This window comes from Hypanus sabinus, chromosome 12 (assembly GCF_030144855.1).
Source record: "Hypanus sabinus isolate sHypSab1 chromosome 12, sHypSab1.hap1, whole genome shotgun sequence".
In the NCBI taxonomy this organism is placed as follows: Eukaryota; Metazoa; Chordata; class Chondrichthyes; order Myliobatiformes; family Dasyatidae; genus Hypanus; species Hypanus sabinus.
The window spans coordinates 59,636,135-59,652,607 of record NC_082717.1 but is presented as its reverse complement, the minus strand read 5'-3'; the positions used below and the strand labels follow the sequence as shown (position 1 = coordinate 59,652,607).

Sequence of the window (16,473 nt, the reverse complement as noted above, 5' to 3'; positions counted from 1 at the left end):
CCCCCCCGCCTGTGACGTGGCGTCAGCCGGCGGTGCTGAGCTGTACTTCCGGCCAGTGGCGTCATCGGGTGACGTGGGGTCTCGGGGGTGTTGGTGTCGGGCCGCGTCAGGTAAGTGGTCTCCGTTCCGTGTGTCCATCCTCCCCTCACCCCCATCTCCCTTCCCCCCGGTCAGCCCGTTGCGGCCCCTGAGCAACGGCTGACGGTCACCTGCTCTCGCTTGCCTCCGCTGCGTTCCAGGGCCCCGCGATTTCCACGCGGCCTGTGTGGCCGGGTCGGTTCACTCAGCAATGATCGTCCCTCTGTTATGCGATCAGAAGCGGGGATGTTTTCCCAAGATTGCACAGTCCTCAATTCCATTCACGGCCGTCCGCACCAGTTCCCTCCTGAGGGAGAGGGGTGTGCTGCCACCATTACCCCCATTACCGTCCGGTTTAATGATGATCTGGGCGTCCAGTTTCTCAGTCATCCAGGTCATTGTAGATCAAGCAGTAGTAAATCAAAGCAACTGGTCTTACTGTGTTGTCTGGAATGCGTTTCGCCACTCATCCGAGAGGCTTCTTCAGTTCTGATCCATGGTGGGTAGTATTCCGGTTTATAAACTCTTGAGTTGTAGCAATCACTTGCGGGTCTTTAAGAGTCGTAGAGGTAATGAGAGGTAATTAGTTTGATCTTTACATGAATAGAGGTGTGAACTGTAGTGGAGACGCTGGGGTAGAGAGGTTTGGACTGCACTATAAGTAGTTGATAGGTGGTGTTTTTTTCCCCTGCTACCTCTGTTCAGCGATGGCTTCTTTAACCCCACTTTCAAAGCACCTGTCCAAAATGTTGTTATCATCAAAGGAGTGTCCCTTGTATTTTAGGTGTAGATATACAACCAGCAGAAGTTAACTGTGTCAGGGGACTCAAGCTTCTTCTTCTCAACTCTTTGCCTTCATGGTCACTTTTACTCAAGGGTTCAGTGAGATGCTGCCTAGTTCTACTAAACTCCAGCGAGTACAAACTCAGAGCCATCAAACGCTTCTCATACATTCACCCTTTGATTGCCGGGATAATATTTGTGAACTACCTCAGGACTCTCTCCAATGCAATGTATCCTTTCTTAAATAAGGGACCTAATATTACTCACAATAGTCCAAATGTGGTCTGATTAATGCCTTATTACGGCTCAACAATACATCCTTGCTTTTATATTGTTGAATTTTTTAAATTGTATTGACTATTTCTAACATTTTTCACATACATGAGGGGTAAAAATCTTGGTGTTACATCTCCGTCTGAGTGGACAATTTATAGTAATTTGTAAAGATATACAACAAGACAGTCAATATAGCATAGAAGTACAATTGTATCAGTGTGAATTAATCAATCTGAAGGCCTGGTGGAAGAAGCTGTCCTGGAGCCTGTTGGTCTTGGCTTTTATGCTGCAGTACCATTTCCCGGATGGTAGCAGTTGGAACAGTTTGTGGTCAGGGTGATTCAGGTCCCCATTGATCTTTCAGGACCTTTTTTCATATCTGTCACTGTAAATATCCTGAATAGTGGAAAGTTCACATCTATAGATGCACTGGGCTCTCTGCACCACACTCTGCAGTGATGAGCCAGTCAAGATGCTCTTAATTGTGCACCTGTAGAAATTCCTCAGGATTTGGGGACTCATCCAAACTTCTTCAACTGTCTGAGGTGAAAGAGGGAAGTGCTTTTTTCATCACACAGCCAGTATGTACAGACCATGCGAGATCCTCAGTGATGTTTATGCCGAAGAACTTAAAGCTGTTCACCCTCTCAATCCCAGATCCATTGATGTCAGTAGGTGTTAGCCTGTCTCCATTCCTCCTGTAGTCCACAACCAGCTCCTTTGTTTTTGCTGCATTGAGGGAGAGGTTGTTTTCTTGACACTACTGAGTCAAGGTGATGACTTCTTCTCTGTAGGCTGCCTTGTTATTATTTGAGATAAGCCCAATCAGTGTATCGTCCTTTTGAAATGAATGCTGACATTACATTTGCCTTCCTTACTACTGACTCAATCTGCAAGTTAACTTTTAAGGGATCTTGCACTAGGACTCCTCAGTCCCCTTGCATCTCCAATTCCTGAATTCACTCCTTGTTTAGTAAATAGTCTATACCGTTACTCCTACCAAAGTGCATGACCATACACTTCCCTATACAGTATTCCAATTGCCATTTCTTTGTCCATTCTCCTAATCAGTTCATGTCCATCTGCTGACTCCTTGCTTCCTCAACACTACCTGTCCCTCCACCTATCTTTGTATTGGTCACAAATCCATCAATCCATCATCCAGATCATTGACATAAAATGTAATAAGAAGCAGTCGGAATACCAATCTCTGCAGAGCATCACCAGTCACTGGCAGCCAACCAGAAAAGGCCTCTTTATTCCCACTCTTTGCTTCCTGCCAGTCAGCCAATCTTTTGTCCATGCTAGTATCCTTCCTGTAATACTATGGATCTTACCATTAGCAGCCTTAAGTGTGCCTCCTTGTCAAAGGTCTTCTGAAAATTCAAATAAACAACATCCAGTTACTCTCCTTTTTCTATCTTACCTGTAATTACTTTAAAGAATTCCATCATATTTGTCAGGCAAGCTTTCCCCTTAAGGAAGCCATGCTGAACCAAGTCTAATTTGTCATGTGCCTCCAAGTACCCCAAAACCACATCCTTATTAATGTGGATTCTATCCTGCCAACCACTGAAGTCAGGCTAACTGGTGTATATTTTCCTGTCTTTTGCCTCCCTCTCTTCTTAAAGAGTAGAGTGGCAATTTTCCAGTCCTCTTGAACCATTCGAGTGTCTAGTGATTCTTGAAAGATCACTACTAATTCCACATTCCACACTACCACGTTCTCCACCAACAACCCATGCAGCTCATGGCAAGGTCTGCATGCCATCACAGACTTCAAAGCTAAACACAGTGGAGTTTCCAATCTCACAGCCTCTTTCCCAGATGAGCTAAATCTTTTTTATGCTCAATTCGATGTTGCCAATACTGATGAGCCCCTGGGGTTGAGTGGGTGAACAGCTTTAAGTTTCTCAGCATACACATCACCGAGGATCTCACATGGTCTATACATACTGGCTGTGTGGTGAAAAGGGCAGAACAGCACTTCTTTCATTGGGCCCCCAAATCCTCAGAACTTTCTACAGGGCACAATTGAGAGCATCCTGACAGGCTGCATCACTGCCTGGTATGGGAACTGTACTTCCCTCAATCACAGGACTCTGCAGAGAGTGGTGCGGACACTGTAGATGCAAACTTCCCACTATTCAGGGCATTTACAAAGACAGGTGTGTAAAAAGGGCTCGAAGGATCATTGGGGACCTGAGTCACCCCAACCACAAACTGTTCCAGCTGCTACCATCCGGGAAACGGTACCACAGCATAAAAGCCAGGACCAACAGGCTCTGGGACAGCTTCTTCCACCAGGCCATCAGACTGATTAATTCATGCTGATACAATTGTATTTTTATGTTATATTGAATGTCCTGTTGTACATACTATTGATTATAAATTATTATAAGTTACACATTTAGATGGATACATAACGTAAATATTTTTACTCATGTATATGAAGGATGGAAGAAATAAAGTCAACTCAATTCAATTCTTCAGCTACCTCTTCTGAAACCCTGAAGTGAAGTTCCTCTGGTCCAGATGACTTATTTACCTTCTGAATTTTGAGCTTCTCAAGCACCTTTTGTGACTACGGTCACTTCTGTCCCCAACACTCTGGATTTTCTGTCGTGCTACTGGTATCTTCCACCTAAAACTCTCTAGCTTCTCACTGATTTTATTTGAATTTTATGCCCACTCTTTTGTTTTTATGCTGTGTTTGACCTTCCTTATTGGTGACGGTTGCCTCATCCTCTGTCCTGTGAGATGAATCAATTCCCACATCTTTCAACTTATTCTCAGAAACTATATTCATTGCTCTACCATCACCTTTGCTAGTGTTCTCTTCCAATCAACTTTGGTCAGCCTCCCTCATGCTTCTGTAATTCCTTTTACTCCACGTTAATACTTATACATCTAACTTTATCTTCACGCTCTCAAACTGCAGTGTGAATTTTATCATATTATGATTACCGTCTCCTAAGAGTTCCTTTACCTTTAGCCGCTTAATCAAATCTGGTTGATTACATATCACCCAATCCAGAAATACCTTGTTCCTCACCACAGGCTGCTCTAAAAAGCCATCTCGTAGGCATGGTACAAATTCCCTATCAGGATCCAGCATCAACCTGGTCTTCCCAATCTACCTGCATATTGACTTTCTTCACGACCATTGTAACATTACCCTTTCTACATGCTTTTTCCATCTCCTATTGTAATGTATACTCCATATCCTGACTGTTGTTTGGAGGCCTGTATATAACTCCCATCAATGTTTTCTTATCCTTGTAGTTTCTCAACTTTTTCCACAAGGATTCTACATCTCTTGATCTTATGTCACTTCTTCCTAAGGATTTAATTTTCTTTCCAAACAAAACCACTCCACCCCCCCCCCCTCTTCCTACCTGCTTGTCCTTTTGATGCATTGTGTATCCTTGGATGTTAATCTCTTATCTGGGACAATTGAGTTCCAACAGCCACAGCCGTTAACTTTTGTAAAATGCGGGAGTGCAACTGTTGAGTATTTTTCCCACGATGCTCATCACTTTAATTTCATGACTGCTCTTGGATCTATACTCAGACATGTGTTTCCTTGATGGTGAAGATAGTCACCTCACTTTGCCTCTGGAATTCATTTCTATGGTTGAAGTTTGTGCTCAGTCTCAAACTAAGTGGTTTTTGCAATCACAATTGGGCAATGGTGAGCAGGTTTTTATTGAGTTTGTTCTGCTTGATAGCACTCTCAAAAGCAACTTCTATTGCTTTGCTGATAACTGGGCATTAAGTAGATTGGATTTGTCAAGAGGACATTCCGATGCAGTTTTCCACATCATCGGATAGATGTTGCTATTGTACCTGAACACTTTGGCTAGGACTTACTAGTCGATTTTGAGCCAGAGAGCTGTGTTCATTTCTGGACACCACAATTTAGGGAGAATGTCAAAACCTTGGAGAAGGCACAGAGGGGACTTAGCAGAATTGTATCATGGATGAGAGAGCAGGTATGTGAGGGACTTGCGAAAATTAATTGTTCTTCTTTGAGCAGAGGCAATTAAGAGATCTTATGAAGCTATTCAAAATTAAAACAGGTTTAAATACAAAAATCAAAAAGAAACAGTTCTTTGTGACAAAAGGGTTAGTAACCAGCAAATGTTCAACATGTACAAGGTGTTCAAGATTGTTTAATGTCATTTCTGCTGAATAAAAGTGCACTCGCCAAAAAAAACAGCGCCAAGACAACATCAGAGGACAGCGCCTTCAAGTACATTCGCTGCAGCCGAGACTGTCACTCCCATGTGGGCCTCTAAAGCCACAACCGATGCTGCTCTACCAACACAGACTGGAGCGAGACTTTCCAGGCACAGATCCAAGGTCTTGTGAGACTAACGGATGCCATCCAATAACATTTCCAATACACATGATTAGAGGAGAATGAAATAATTGTTACTCTGGATCTGATGCAGCACAAATAAACTCATTTTGATAAAGGACACAATGATAAAATAATACAACAAATTTAACTACATAAGATAGCTTATGTACATTGATTGTATGACCATAAAGTGACGCAAGACCCAAGTGTCTGTACGTAAGGTGACTCTGACAGAAAAGGATAAAGTAGTGGTGGTGGGGTATGGGAAGGGTTGGGATGGCGGGTGGACGTGTCGATCAGCCTTACCGCTTTGGGAAAATATCTGTTTTTGAGTCTGTGATAGATGCTATGTAGCTTTCTCCCTGATGGGAGTGGAACAAACTGTCCATGAGCAGGGTGGGTGGGGTCCATCAGGATGTCACTGGCCCTTACCTGGCACATTTCCGATATCTGTCCTTGATTGGCAGGTAGGGTGGTGCCAGTAATGCATTGGTCAGTGTTGAATACCAATTTTTCAATATAATTAGCAAAAAACTCAGAGCAATATCTGTAACTTTTTTATACACTTAATTTTTCTTATCTGTAATGCACTGCCTGGACGATGATGGATGCAGATTTTATAGTAATGTTAAATGAATATATGAAGGGAATTTTTGCAGGTGGTTGCAAAAAGTAATAGGAGTGGGATTGATCATGGAATGTTTATCAGAAGCAGCAATAAGGCATGATCTGGGAGTTGGCCCATGGAAAATTTGTTACTAATTTTCTATTTAGGGATGCTTTGTTGAATGGGACATAAATTCCGGTCAAGATGGCACCATGCTGTGATCTCCGGCAAGGTTGTGGCTTTGACACAGTTGTTTTTTCAAGTTCATTGGAATGATTTTAGAGAGGGAAGTTAGGGGTCAGATTAGGGTTAGGGACAGGAATGTGGAGAGGTCAGAGGTCAGGCCAGAGTCTAGATCCCCACCTCTTGTGCATAGGCCAGCAACGTGGACTTACGATGACAAACATCTGCAACCTAGGCCGCCACTCCACACTCAAGGACCAGCGGTGTGGGACAAAGGACATTTGGAACATAGGCTTCCACTTTGCGCTCGAAGACGAATGATGTGGATCTGTGTCTGCAATCTAAAACTCCATTCTATGCTCGGAGGCCAGCGACAAAGGACATCTGGAATATAGGCATCTACTCTGTGCTCGAACACTAATGATATGGACCTGTGATGATGGACATCACCAATCTCAGCCTCTGCTCCATGTTTGAAAGCCAGCGACGTGGACATGCGACAAAGGACATCTGGAGTATATATAGGCTTCCACTCTGCTCGAAGGCTAATGATGTAGACCTGTGACAATGGACATCTGCAATCTTGGCGTATGCTCCCTGCCCGAAGGTCAGTGATGTGAACATGACAAGTGGCATGACAAGGGACATCCATGGACGCCAAACTGGCATGTGCTGTGAACAAAGACCACGAGGATGCAAGTCAGTGGGTCCCAATATCGTATGTCTGAGAGCAAATGGCATGAGAGTCCAGAGTTCAGGGTCATGTCAGCAGTTAATCCAGGGATCGATACTGAAGATTGAAGCTCCAAGAACAATCAGAAGCCCAAAGTCAAAGCCCGTTGTCACAAGTCTGCTGGAAGCCTGTAGGCTATCCTCAGGTTGGAGTAATGTCTGTGTGGGTGGGTAGGTGGATGGGAGGAAAGGAACTTATTTTACTGTTGTTGTTGTTTTGTTGTGGGCATGCTATGTTGGCACCAGAATGTATGATAACATTTGAGGTCCCCCCCCCGTCCCCCGTCCCCCGTCTCCCAGTACATCCTTATCTTGTTTTGGTTATTAATGTAAATGATGCATTTCACTGCTTCAAACTACATGTGATAAATGTTTTAAAATCTGAATCTCTTATTCCAGTAGGAACAAGGGTGTCTTATTTGAAATTGCCGTGTGAAACCTTGCTTCCAATGTGATTTCACAAAGGCCCGGTTAGACCCAGTGGCCTGGAATTTCTGGTGGACATTGTGTGCACTACTGGCTTCTGGCAAAAAAAAACTTATCTGCGATTCTCTCTGTAGGATTTTCAGAAAACTGTTGAGGAATCTTGCACACCCAGTTGGAAGCTCCACACAATACAATAGCCATACTGTGAAGCAGGCCCCTTTCAGTTTTTTAATCTAAATATGAAATTGGCATACCCTTCATGATAACAGTATAGGACTCCAGTTTACTTGTATAATTAACTTTGACTGGTGTCGGTTTAGTAGTCAGAGAATTAAGACAGCTATCAGAAAATAGAAGAATAGAAGTCAGGGATTTCAGTAGTCCAAAGCTCTGCAAATACAGTGCTGCTGAACTTAGACAAAATTACTTTGAAGCTGCTGGCATCGGAGTTAAGAGTTCAAAGGATGAGGATTCTACGGATACCAGACCTGGCGATAATGACCTGGCCTAGCAGCAGATGTAGGTGGTGTAAGGGGAAGCAGAAATGTAGCAACAGGGCCGGGCCACCAGCTAGGCTGAGAGCGAACCCAGCAATACCATCACTCTTCCTTACCGATGTCTGCTTACTAGAAAATAAATGGACTGACTGACATGGAGAATGAACGCATTGAAAGAGATGAGAAACTGCTGCATTCTGGTTTTCAACAAAATGCGATTACTTTATTGTCACCAAACAATTGATACTAGAGCGTACAATCATCACAGCAATATTTGATTCTGCGCTTCGCGCCCTTGAAGTACAATTAGAAGTAAATATAATAAAATTTTAAATTATAAGTCATAATTCAAAAATAGAAAAGGGAAAGTAAGGTAGTGCAAGTCAGGTCTGGATATTTGGAAGGTACATCCCAGATCCTGGTCAGGATCAGTTCAGCAGTCTTACCACAGTTGGAAAGACGCTGTTCCCAAATCTGGCTGTACGAATTTTCAAGCTCCTGAACCTTCTCCCAGAGGGAAGAGGGACAAAAAGTGTGTTGGCTGGGTGGGTTGTGTCCTTGATTATCCTGGCAGCACTGCTCTGACAGTGTGCGGTGTAAAGTGAGTCCAAGGATGGAAGATTGGTTTGTGTGATGTGCTGGGCTGTGTTCACAATCTTCTGCAGCTTCTTCTGGTCTTGGACAGGACAGCTTCCATATCAGGTTGTGATGAACCCTAGAAGAATGCTTTCTACGGTGCATCTATAAAAATTAGTGAGGGTTTTAGGGGACAGTCCAAATTTCTTCAGCTTTCTCAGGAAGTAAAGGCGCTGGTGGGCCTTCTTGGCAGTGGACTCTGCTTGGTTAGGCCAAGTCAGGTCATTTGTGATATTCATCCCGAGGAACTTAAGGCTTTTGACCTGTTCCACCTGCGCTCCACCGATGTAGATGGGGTCATGCGGTCCGCTACTCCTTCTGAAGTCAACAACCAATTCCTTCGTCTTGCTGATGTTAAGGGATAGGTTATTGTCTTCGCACCATGCCACTGGTTCTTAATTTCCTCTCTGTACTCAGACTCATCATTATCCAAGATACGGCCTACAATTGTGGTGTCATCAGCAAACTTATATATTGACTTCGATGGAAACTTAGCTACACAATTATGGGTGTACAGTGAGTACAGCAGGGGGCTGAGTACACAACTTGTGTGGCACCGGTGCTCAGAGTGATTGTAGAGGAGAGCTTGTCCCCTATTTTTACAGCTTGGGTCCTGTCTGTGAAGAAGTTGAAGATCCAGCTGCAGATCTGAGTGCTAAGACCCAGGTTCTGGAGCTTAGGAATCAGTTTATTTGGAATGATGGTATTAAAGGCAGAGCTGTTGTCAATGAAAAGGAGCCTTACATATGTGTCTTTATTCTCCAGGTGTTCTAAGGAGGAATATAGTGCCAGAGAGATGGCATCTGCCATTGACCTGTTGCTCTGATTGGCAAATTGCAAAGCGTCGAGGTTGACCGGTAGGTTAAGGTTGATGTGTGCCATAACCAATCACTTGAAGAACTTCATAGCAATTGATGTCAAAGCCACAGGTCGATAGTCATTCAAGCATGCCACCTTGCTTTTCTTCGACACCGGGATTTCTGTTGCCTTCTTAAAACACGAGCGGATCTCAGACTGAAGCAGGGAGCAGTTGGAAGATATTAGCAAACACTCCAGCTAGCTCACTTGCACAGGCCCGGAGAACCCGTCCCGGGATGCCATCTGGGCCCATTGCCTTCCTTGGATTTATCTTCCGGAGGCTCTTCTAACCTCTTCCTCGGTGACAATGAATCTCAATGCCACCAGGTCCAGTTCATCCGGAGGGGGCTGGACACTCCTCTTCTGTTCAAATGTTGCGTAGAATACGTTAAGTTCGTCAGGAAGAGAAGCGCTACAGTTATTGATATTCCCAGCCTTTTCTTTGTGCCCAGTGATATTATTTAGAACCTGCCATAGTCTACTGGCTTCCCTCTGGTTAGACTGGGCTTCCAACTTGGCTTGATATTGCCTCTTGGCACCCTTATTGGCTTGCCGGAGTTCACGCCTAGTTTCAAGATAGTGACTGGTATCCCTGGACCTAAAAGCCGCAGCTCTAGCCTTCAAAAGGGACTGGACCTCATAACTCATCCAAGGTTTCCGGGTAGGGAATACCCGGATCGTCTTGCGAGACACACAGTCCTCTGTGCATTTCCAGATAAAGTCCGTGACAGCTGAGGCGTACTCATCGAGGTTAGCTGCTGAGTCCTTGAATACTAACCGATTCAAAGCAGTCACGGTTGACTTCATCCGTTTCCTCTGTCCAACGCAACACCACTTTGGACACCGTGACCTCACGCTTCAGTTTCTGATTGTAAGCCGGGAGGAGGAGTACCGATGGTTCGATTTTCCGAAGTGAGGTTGTGGGATGGAATGGTAGGCATCCTTGACTGCTGAGTAGCAGTGGTCAAGTATATTCGGGCCTCTAGTGGAGCAGGAGACATGTTGGTATAACTTTGGCAGTGCTTTTCTGAGGTTGGCCTGGTTAAAGTCCCGGCTGTAATGAGCAAAGCCTCCAGATACCTGGTCTCAAGTTCACTGATGTTGGCATACAGTGTATTCACAGCACATTCCACGTCCGCCTGGGGGGGGAATGTAGACCGCTGTCTGTATGACTGGGGTGAATTCCCATGGCAGATAACAGGGACGACACTTCACCAGCAGATGTTCCAGGTCCGGGCTGCAGGAGTTTGTCAGCGCCACTGTGTCCGAGCACCACGCAGTGTTGATCAGTAGGCAGTCACCACCTCCCTTTGTCTTGCCCAAAGATGCCGTGCGGTCCATCCGATGGTTCGAAAATCTCTCTAGTTGGATGGCACAGTCGGGGGTGGCAAGGGAGAGCCAGCTCTCTGTGAAACAGAATACACAGCAGTTCTGCATCTCCCTGCAGTAGGTGAGTCTCCCTTTAAGATTATCCACCTTGTTCCCTATGGCTTGCACATTAGCTAGTAGGATGGTGGACAGACGGACCCTAAAGCCCCTCAGCTTCAATCTGACCAGCAGCCCAGCTCTTTACCCACGCTTCCTCGGTAAATAGTACATCTTTCAAGGTTTTCATCAATGCAGTGTGTTGTTGGCAGCTCTTTGAGGTTGGTGGATGTGTCCCGCGGGGATCGATTGGCGGGTCGTGTCATCGGGCGCTCCAGGTCGGGCCGAGTGACGGGGAGGTTCTGCTGCCACTTCCAACTGCCGGGGGCCTAGGCTGTCAATCGGGTCGGGCCCTGAAGCTGACACTTAATTCCAGAGGGCCAGGCTGCTGGCTGAAACAAGTCCGTGAACTGAGTCACGGTTGCGGAGGCCTCACTTCCGGCATCTGTGGATGGCCACTAACGGGGCTCTACGGTGGTCGCTCTGGGAAAGTGTCTGGGTTACCTTGAGGTCTCCGATGTCATTTCTGTGTGGTTGTTTGCTTCAGAGAGGTGCTGGTCAGAATGGGCCGCGTCTCCAAGCGCTCCGACACGGTAGCAGGCTGCGGGTCTCTGGGAACGTGGTGGACCTTGGACCAGGTCTCGCTGATCGGGTCCAGGTGCGGTCCGGAGTTGAAGAAGCAATTCTGGCCTGTCAGTGAACTCCAGCTGGATCAGTAGCTTTGCCAGGGTGTTGTTGATCTTAATATTGATTAAGCAACAATATGTCTGACTTGGCTTTTCAACTTGATGGGATGTCTCTGTTCTGCACAGACAGAAACTCTCTGTTGGTGAAATCCAAAGAAGGTGGAATTTGTGTGTACATTATCAAAGGTTAGTGCAGAAACTTATCTGTAGTTAGCAGTCACTTTTCTGGGGCAGCAAAGTGCCAACCATATGACCTGCTCAGAGAGTTTAATGTTGTGTTCATCACTGCTGTCTATATCTCCCTGAACATGAATGACAAGGATGCACTGGGAGAGCTTTACAGTATCATCAGCTCTCTGCTGAAAATGGAGAAACTAGTCAAGAGGACCATCACTATGGCCTAATGAGGCAATCTCTATCATTCTGTTCTGAATGGCAGATGCTCAAGGAGGCTGCCATAAATTAAGAAGACACAGACCTCAAGGAATATGCCTAATCTGTCACCAGCTACATCAGGAGGTGTGTAAACCTCAAGAACGGTCATCTCACAGTTCAGCCTGGAGCCCTGGCTGAACTCTGAGGTATACTCCTTACTAAAAGCCTGGGGCACTGCCTTCAAGTTTGTGACTGAAGAGCTCTCAGAGCAGCCAGAAGAAACCTTGTCTTGGGTATCCAGAGAGCTAGGACCACCTACTCTCAGAAGAAATTCAGGAATACCTGTCCGGTAATGATCCCCAGCGTATGTGGCTGGGCAACAAGGGCATTACTGACTGCATAAGTGTCAAGTATACCAGTGATGCTTCCCTTCCTGATGCTTCAAACAACTTTCATGCATGTTTTGAGGCATGCAACACAACGCTGACCAGGAAAGTTACCCCTTTCCCAGGTGAGCTGCCACTGTTTGTAACAGCAGCAGACAAAAGAAGGACTCTGCAGAGAGTTAACCGCCATTGGGCGGCTGGGCCGGACAACATTGCAGGCCGAGTAGTCAGGATGGGCCAGATGGCCTACTCCTGCTCCTATTTCTTATGTTCTTATGAACTCAGCAGGTCAGGCTATGGACCTATGGTCAGGTCAGGTCATTTCTATGGAAATGTATAGATAGTTGACATTTTGGGTCGAGTGACCTTCAGGACTGAGTGGGAAGGGGGAAGATACCTCTGAGATTTGTCTTCCCCCAGGCAGCCACGAAACAAAGAAGCGCTCTGAAACCTGTTCAAGTATGTTTAATTTGATCAATGCAGTCTCATTCAGCAACTCTATGTGGCAAAGATTGCCACATTCTCAGTTGTCCCTGTGTAACAAATTTCTTTACAAATCTATCTGTCAGAGACAATCATAAATTTATACCACCTTGTTTCTGACTTGACCACGAAATAGATTTTCTATCTTCATCTCAGCTCTCATATTTTAATAATCTCTATTGGTTCTTGATCTCTTTACAGGGAAAAAAATCTTTCTGCCTCAATTGCTTTGATTGTTATACATTCAGTGGCCATTTTATTAGGTACACCTATACACCTGCTTGTTAATACAAATATCTAATCAGCCAATCATCTGGTAGAACTCAATGCATAAAAGCATGAAAACATGGTCAAGAGGTTCAGTTGTTCTGCCAAAACATCAGAATGGAGAGGAAATATGATCTAAGTGACTTTGATTGTGGAATGATTGTTGGTGCCTGAAGGGGTGTTTCTCTGTGAATATAGTAGTGATGGCAAAGTTTGTTGCATAGGCATGAATCCTGGAGTAAGCTGCACCTTAAAATATTTAATATACTTCAGCAAAGGCCACCTTTGGCTTTGGTGAAAGTCAGTTAATCTAGATTAGTGCCTGCTTTGTTATCAATGTCTTGCCTTGCTAACTGGCAAAGAGATAGCTCTTTTCTAAAGAGATGTGGTTCATTGTAATTCTGTAACTCAGTTAAACTAGCAAATTTACATGCCACATGCCTAGTAACATAGAAAATCAATATTTTAGATAAACCAAAATTAAAAATAAGCTTCAAGATATAGGAGCAGAATTAGCCATTTGGCCCATTTCATCATGGCTGATCCAGTTTTCCTCTCAACCCCAATCTCCTACTTTCACCCCATATCCCTTCATGCCGTGACCAATCAAGAGCTATCAACCTCTGACTTAGACGTACATAAAAACTTGGCCTTCACACCTGCCAATGGCAAAGAATTCCACAGGTTCACCACTCTCTGACTAAAGAAGTACCTCATCTCTATTCTAAAATAATACCCCCCCCCCCCCATTCTGAGGCTGGGTCATATACCCTCTCACCCTCCCATCCTCTCTACATCCACTGTTTCAAGACCTTTCACCATTTGATTAGTTTCAATAAGTTCATCTGTCATTCTTCTGAATTCTAGTGAATATAGGCCCAGAGCCATCAAATGCTCTTCATATGACATGCCATTCAATCCTGGAATAATGTTCTTGAACCTATTTTGAACCCTCCCCAGTTTCAGCACGTTGTTTCTAAGGGGCCCAAACTTGCTCACAATGTTAAGTGAGGCCTCACCAGTGCTTTATAAAATTTCAGCATTACGTCCTTGCTTTTATCTTCTAGTCCTCTTGAAATGAATGCTAACGTTGCACTTGCCTTCCTCACCACAGGCTTAACCTTTAGGGAATCCTGCACGAGGACTCCCAAGTCTCTTTGCATCTCTTTTTTTTTTGCATTTTTTCTCTATTTATTTAAAAAATTGTCAACTCCTTCATTTCTCTACTAAAGTACCTGACCATACATTTCCCAACACTGTTCCATCTGCCATTTCTTTGCCCAATCTACTAATCTTTCTGAGTCCTTCTATAGCCTTTCTATTTCCTCAAAGCTACCTGCACTTCCAGCTGTCTTCATATCGTCTGCAAACTTTGCAACAAAGCTATCAATTCCATCATCAAATCATTGACATATTACATAAAAAGAATTGGACCCAACACAGACCCCTGTGGAACACCGCTAGTCACCAGCAGTCAACTTGAAAAGGCTCCCTTTATTCCCACTCTTTGCCTCCTACCAATCAGCCACTGTTTTATCCATGCTACAGTCTTTCCTGTAATACCATGGGCTTGTAGCTTGTTAAGCAGCCTCATATGTGGCACCTTGTCAAAGGCCTTCTGAAAGTCCAATTAACACAACACCAATTCTCTTATGTCTATCCTCTTTGTTATTTCTTCAAAAAATTTGAACATATTTGTCAGATTTTCCCATGCTGACTATTGCCTATTTTACCATGTGCCTCCAAGAACCCTGACACCTCATCCTTAGTAATCAACTCCAACATCTTCTCAGCCACTGAGATCAGACTAACTGGCATGTACTTTCCTTTCTTCTGCCTCTCTTCCTTCTTGAGAGTTCAGTGACATTTGCAATTTTTAGTCTTCCAGAGCCATTCCAGAATCTAGTGATTCTTGAAAGAATCACTACTGCCTCCAGGACGTCGTCAGTCACCTCTTTCAGAACTCTGAGGTGTACACCATCTGGTTCAGGTGACTTTTCTACCTTCAGACATTTGTTTCCCAAGAACCTTCTCTCTCATTATGGTAACTTTACACACTTCATTCACCCGACACCTGGAACTTCCACCACATTACTAGTATCTTCCACAACGAAGACTGATGCCAAATATTTATTCAGTTAGTCTTCTATTTTGTTATCCCCCATTTCTACCTCTCCAGCGTCGTTTTCGAACAGTCCAATTTCCACTCTTAGCTCTCTTTTTGCACTCAGTGAATCTGAAGAAACTTGGCATCCTCTTTCATATTATTGGCTAGCTTACTTTTATATTCCATCTTTTACCTTCTTAATGACTTCTTTAGGTGCCTGCTGTTGGTTTTTGAAAGCTTCCCAATCTATCTTCCCACTAATTTTTGCTCTATTATATGGCCACTCTTTAGCTTTTATGTTGGCTTTGACATCTCTTGTAGGCCACGGTTGTGTCACCTTTCCTTTAGAATACTTATTCCTCTTTGGGATGTATATATTCTGTGCCTTTGTGTCCTGTGTTTTTGTTGAAAAGAAGCCATTTGTCATAAAATTTACTACTTTCAGAGTCTAATGTATGCATTTTTTATCATAAAATATTAGGGAATGGAGTTATATCAAGAGATTTAAACTTCAAACTGAGGAAACTGCGAAGTTTTGGTTAAGATACTGGGAAATATACAAGGGTTCAATGCTATGTTGTTTTACAATGATAGGAAAAATGCAATGTGTAATGTATGATTTACTAAATATAGGTTTAATGTTTCTTGAAGTACCCAACTTAAAGTTGGTTGCTGTTTGTATCAAGAATTTGGTCGTGTAAATACATTATAAAATGCAATGGGCAAATTTTAATTTATGGTAATTTCATGTTTTCAAATAATGTATTGGGATTAGATTGCTTAACTTTTATTTGTTGCTTATTTTAACAGAATTCTTCAGTGAGCATGGCATCATATCTAGAATTCATTCAGCAAAATGAAGAACGAGATGGTATTCGATTCAGCTGGAATGTGTGGCCATCCAGTCGACTAGAGGCTACGCGTATGGTGGTTCCTTTAGCTTGTCTGTTCACTCCTTTAAAAGAGCGCCCAGACTTACCACCTATACAATATGAACCTGTGCTGTGCAGTAGGGCTACCTGCAGGGCTGTCCTTAATCCACTATGGTAGGATATCTGAATTTCATTTCAACCTTAGGGCAAGATCATCATTAACAATATGAAACTCTTCAAATTTTCGTCATAGTCTAAATTGCTTTATCAGATTTTTAAAGATTATATTTGGAGTTAACTTAATTGTATGTACAATATATGGTCAGTAAAGTAACGGCAATAACTTGAATCAGTAAAGTTTCATTGTTGGCCTTATCAAGTATTCACGAAAGTCACACTGCCAGGTGGTATTGATAATAAAACAGCCCCA

At 43.8% G+C, this 16,473-nt stretch overlaps 1 protein-coding gene across 2 annotated transcripts in view; it reads left to right on the top strand.

Annotated features, from left to right (window-relative positions):
• The window catches only part of LOC132402922 (protein transport protein Sec23B), a 71,372-nt gene continuing 54,899 nt past the window's right edge, over nucleotides 1-16,473 (top strand). The window contains exons 1-2 of one of the 2 annotated variants that reach the window (XM_059986035.1): nucleotides 1-110; nucleotides 15,982-16,217. In XM_059986035.1, coding sequence (XP_059842018.1) covers nucleotides 15,997-16,217 — 221 coding nt within the window. In that variant the 5' untranslated portion in view covers nucleotides 1-110; nucleotides 15,982-15,996. Of the gene's footprint in view, nucleotides 111-15,032; nucleotides 15,055-15,981; nucleotides 16,218-16,473 lie in introns of those variants that run through there. The other variant, XM_059986036.1, reaches the window with a different exon arrangement.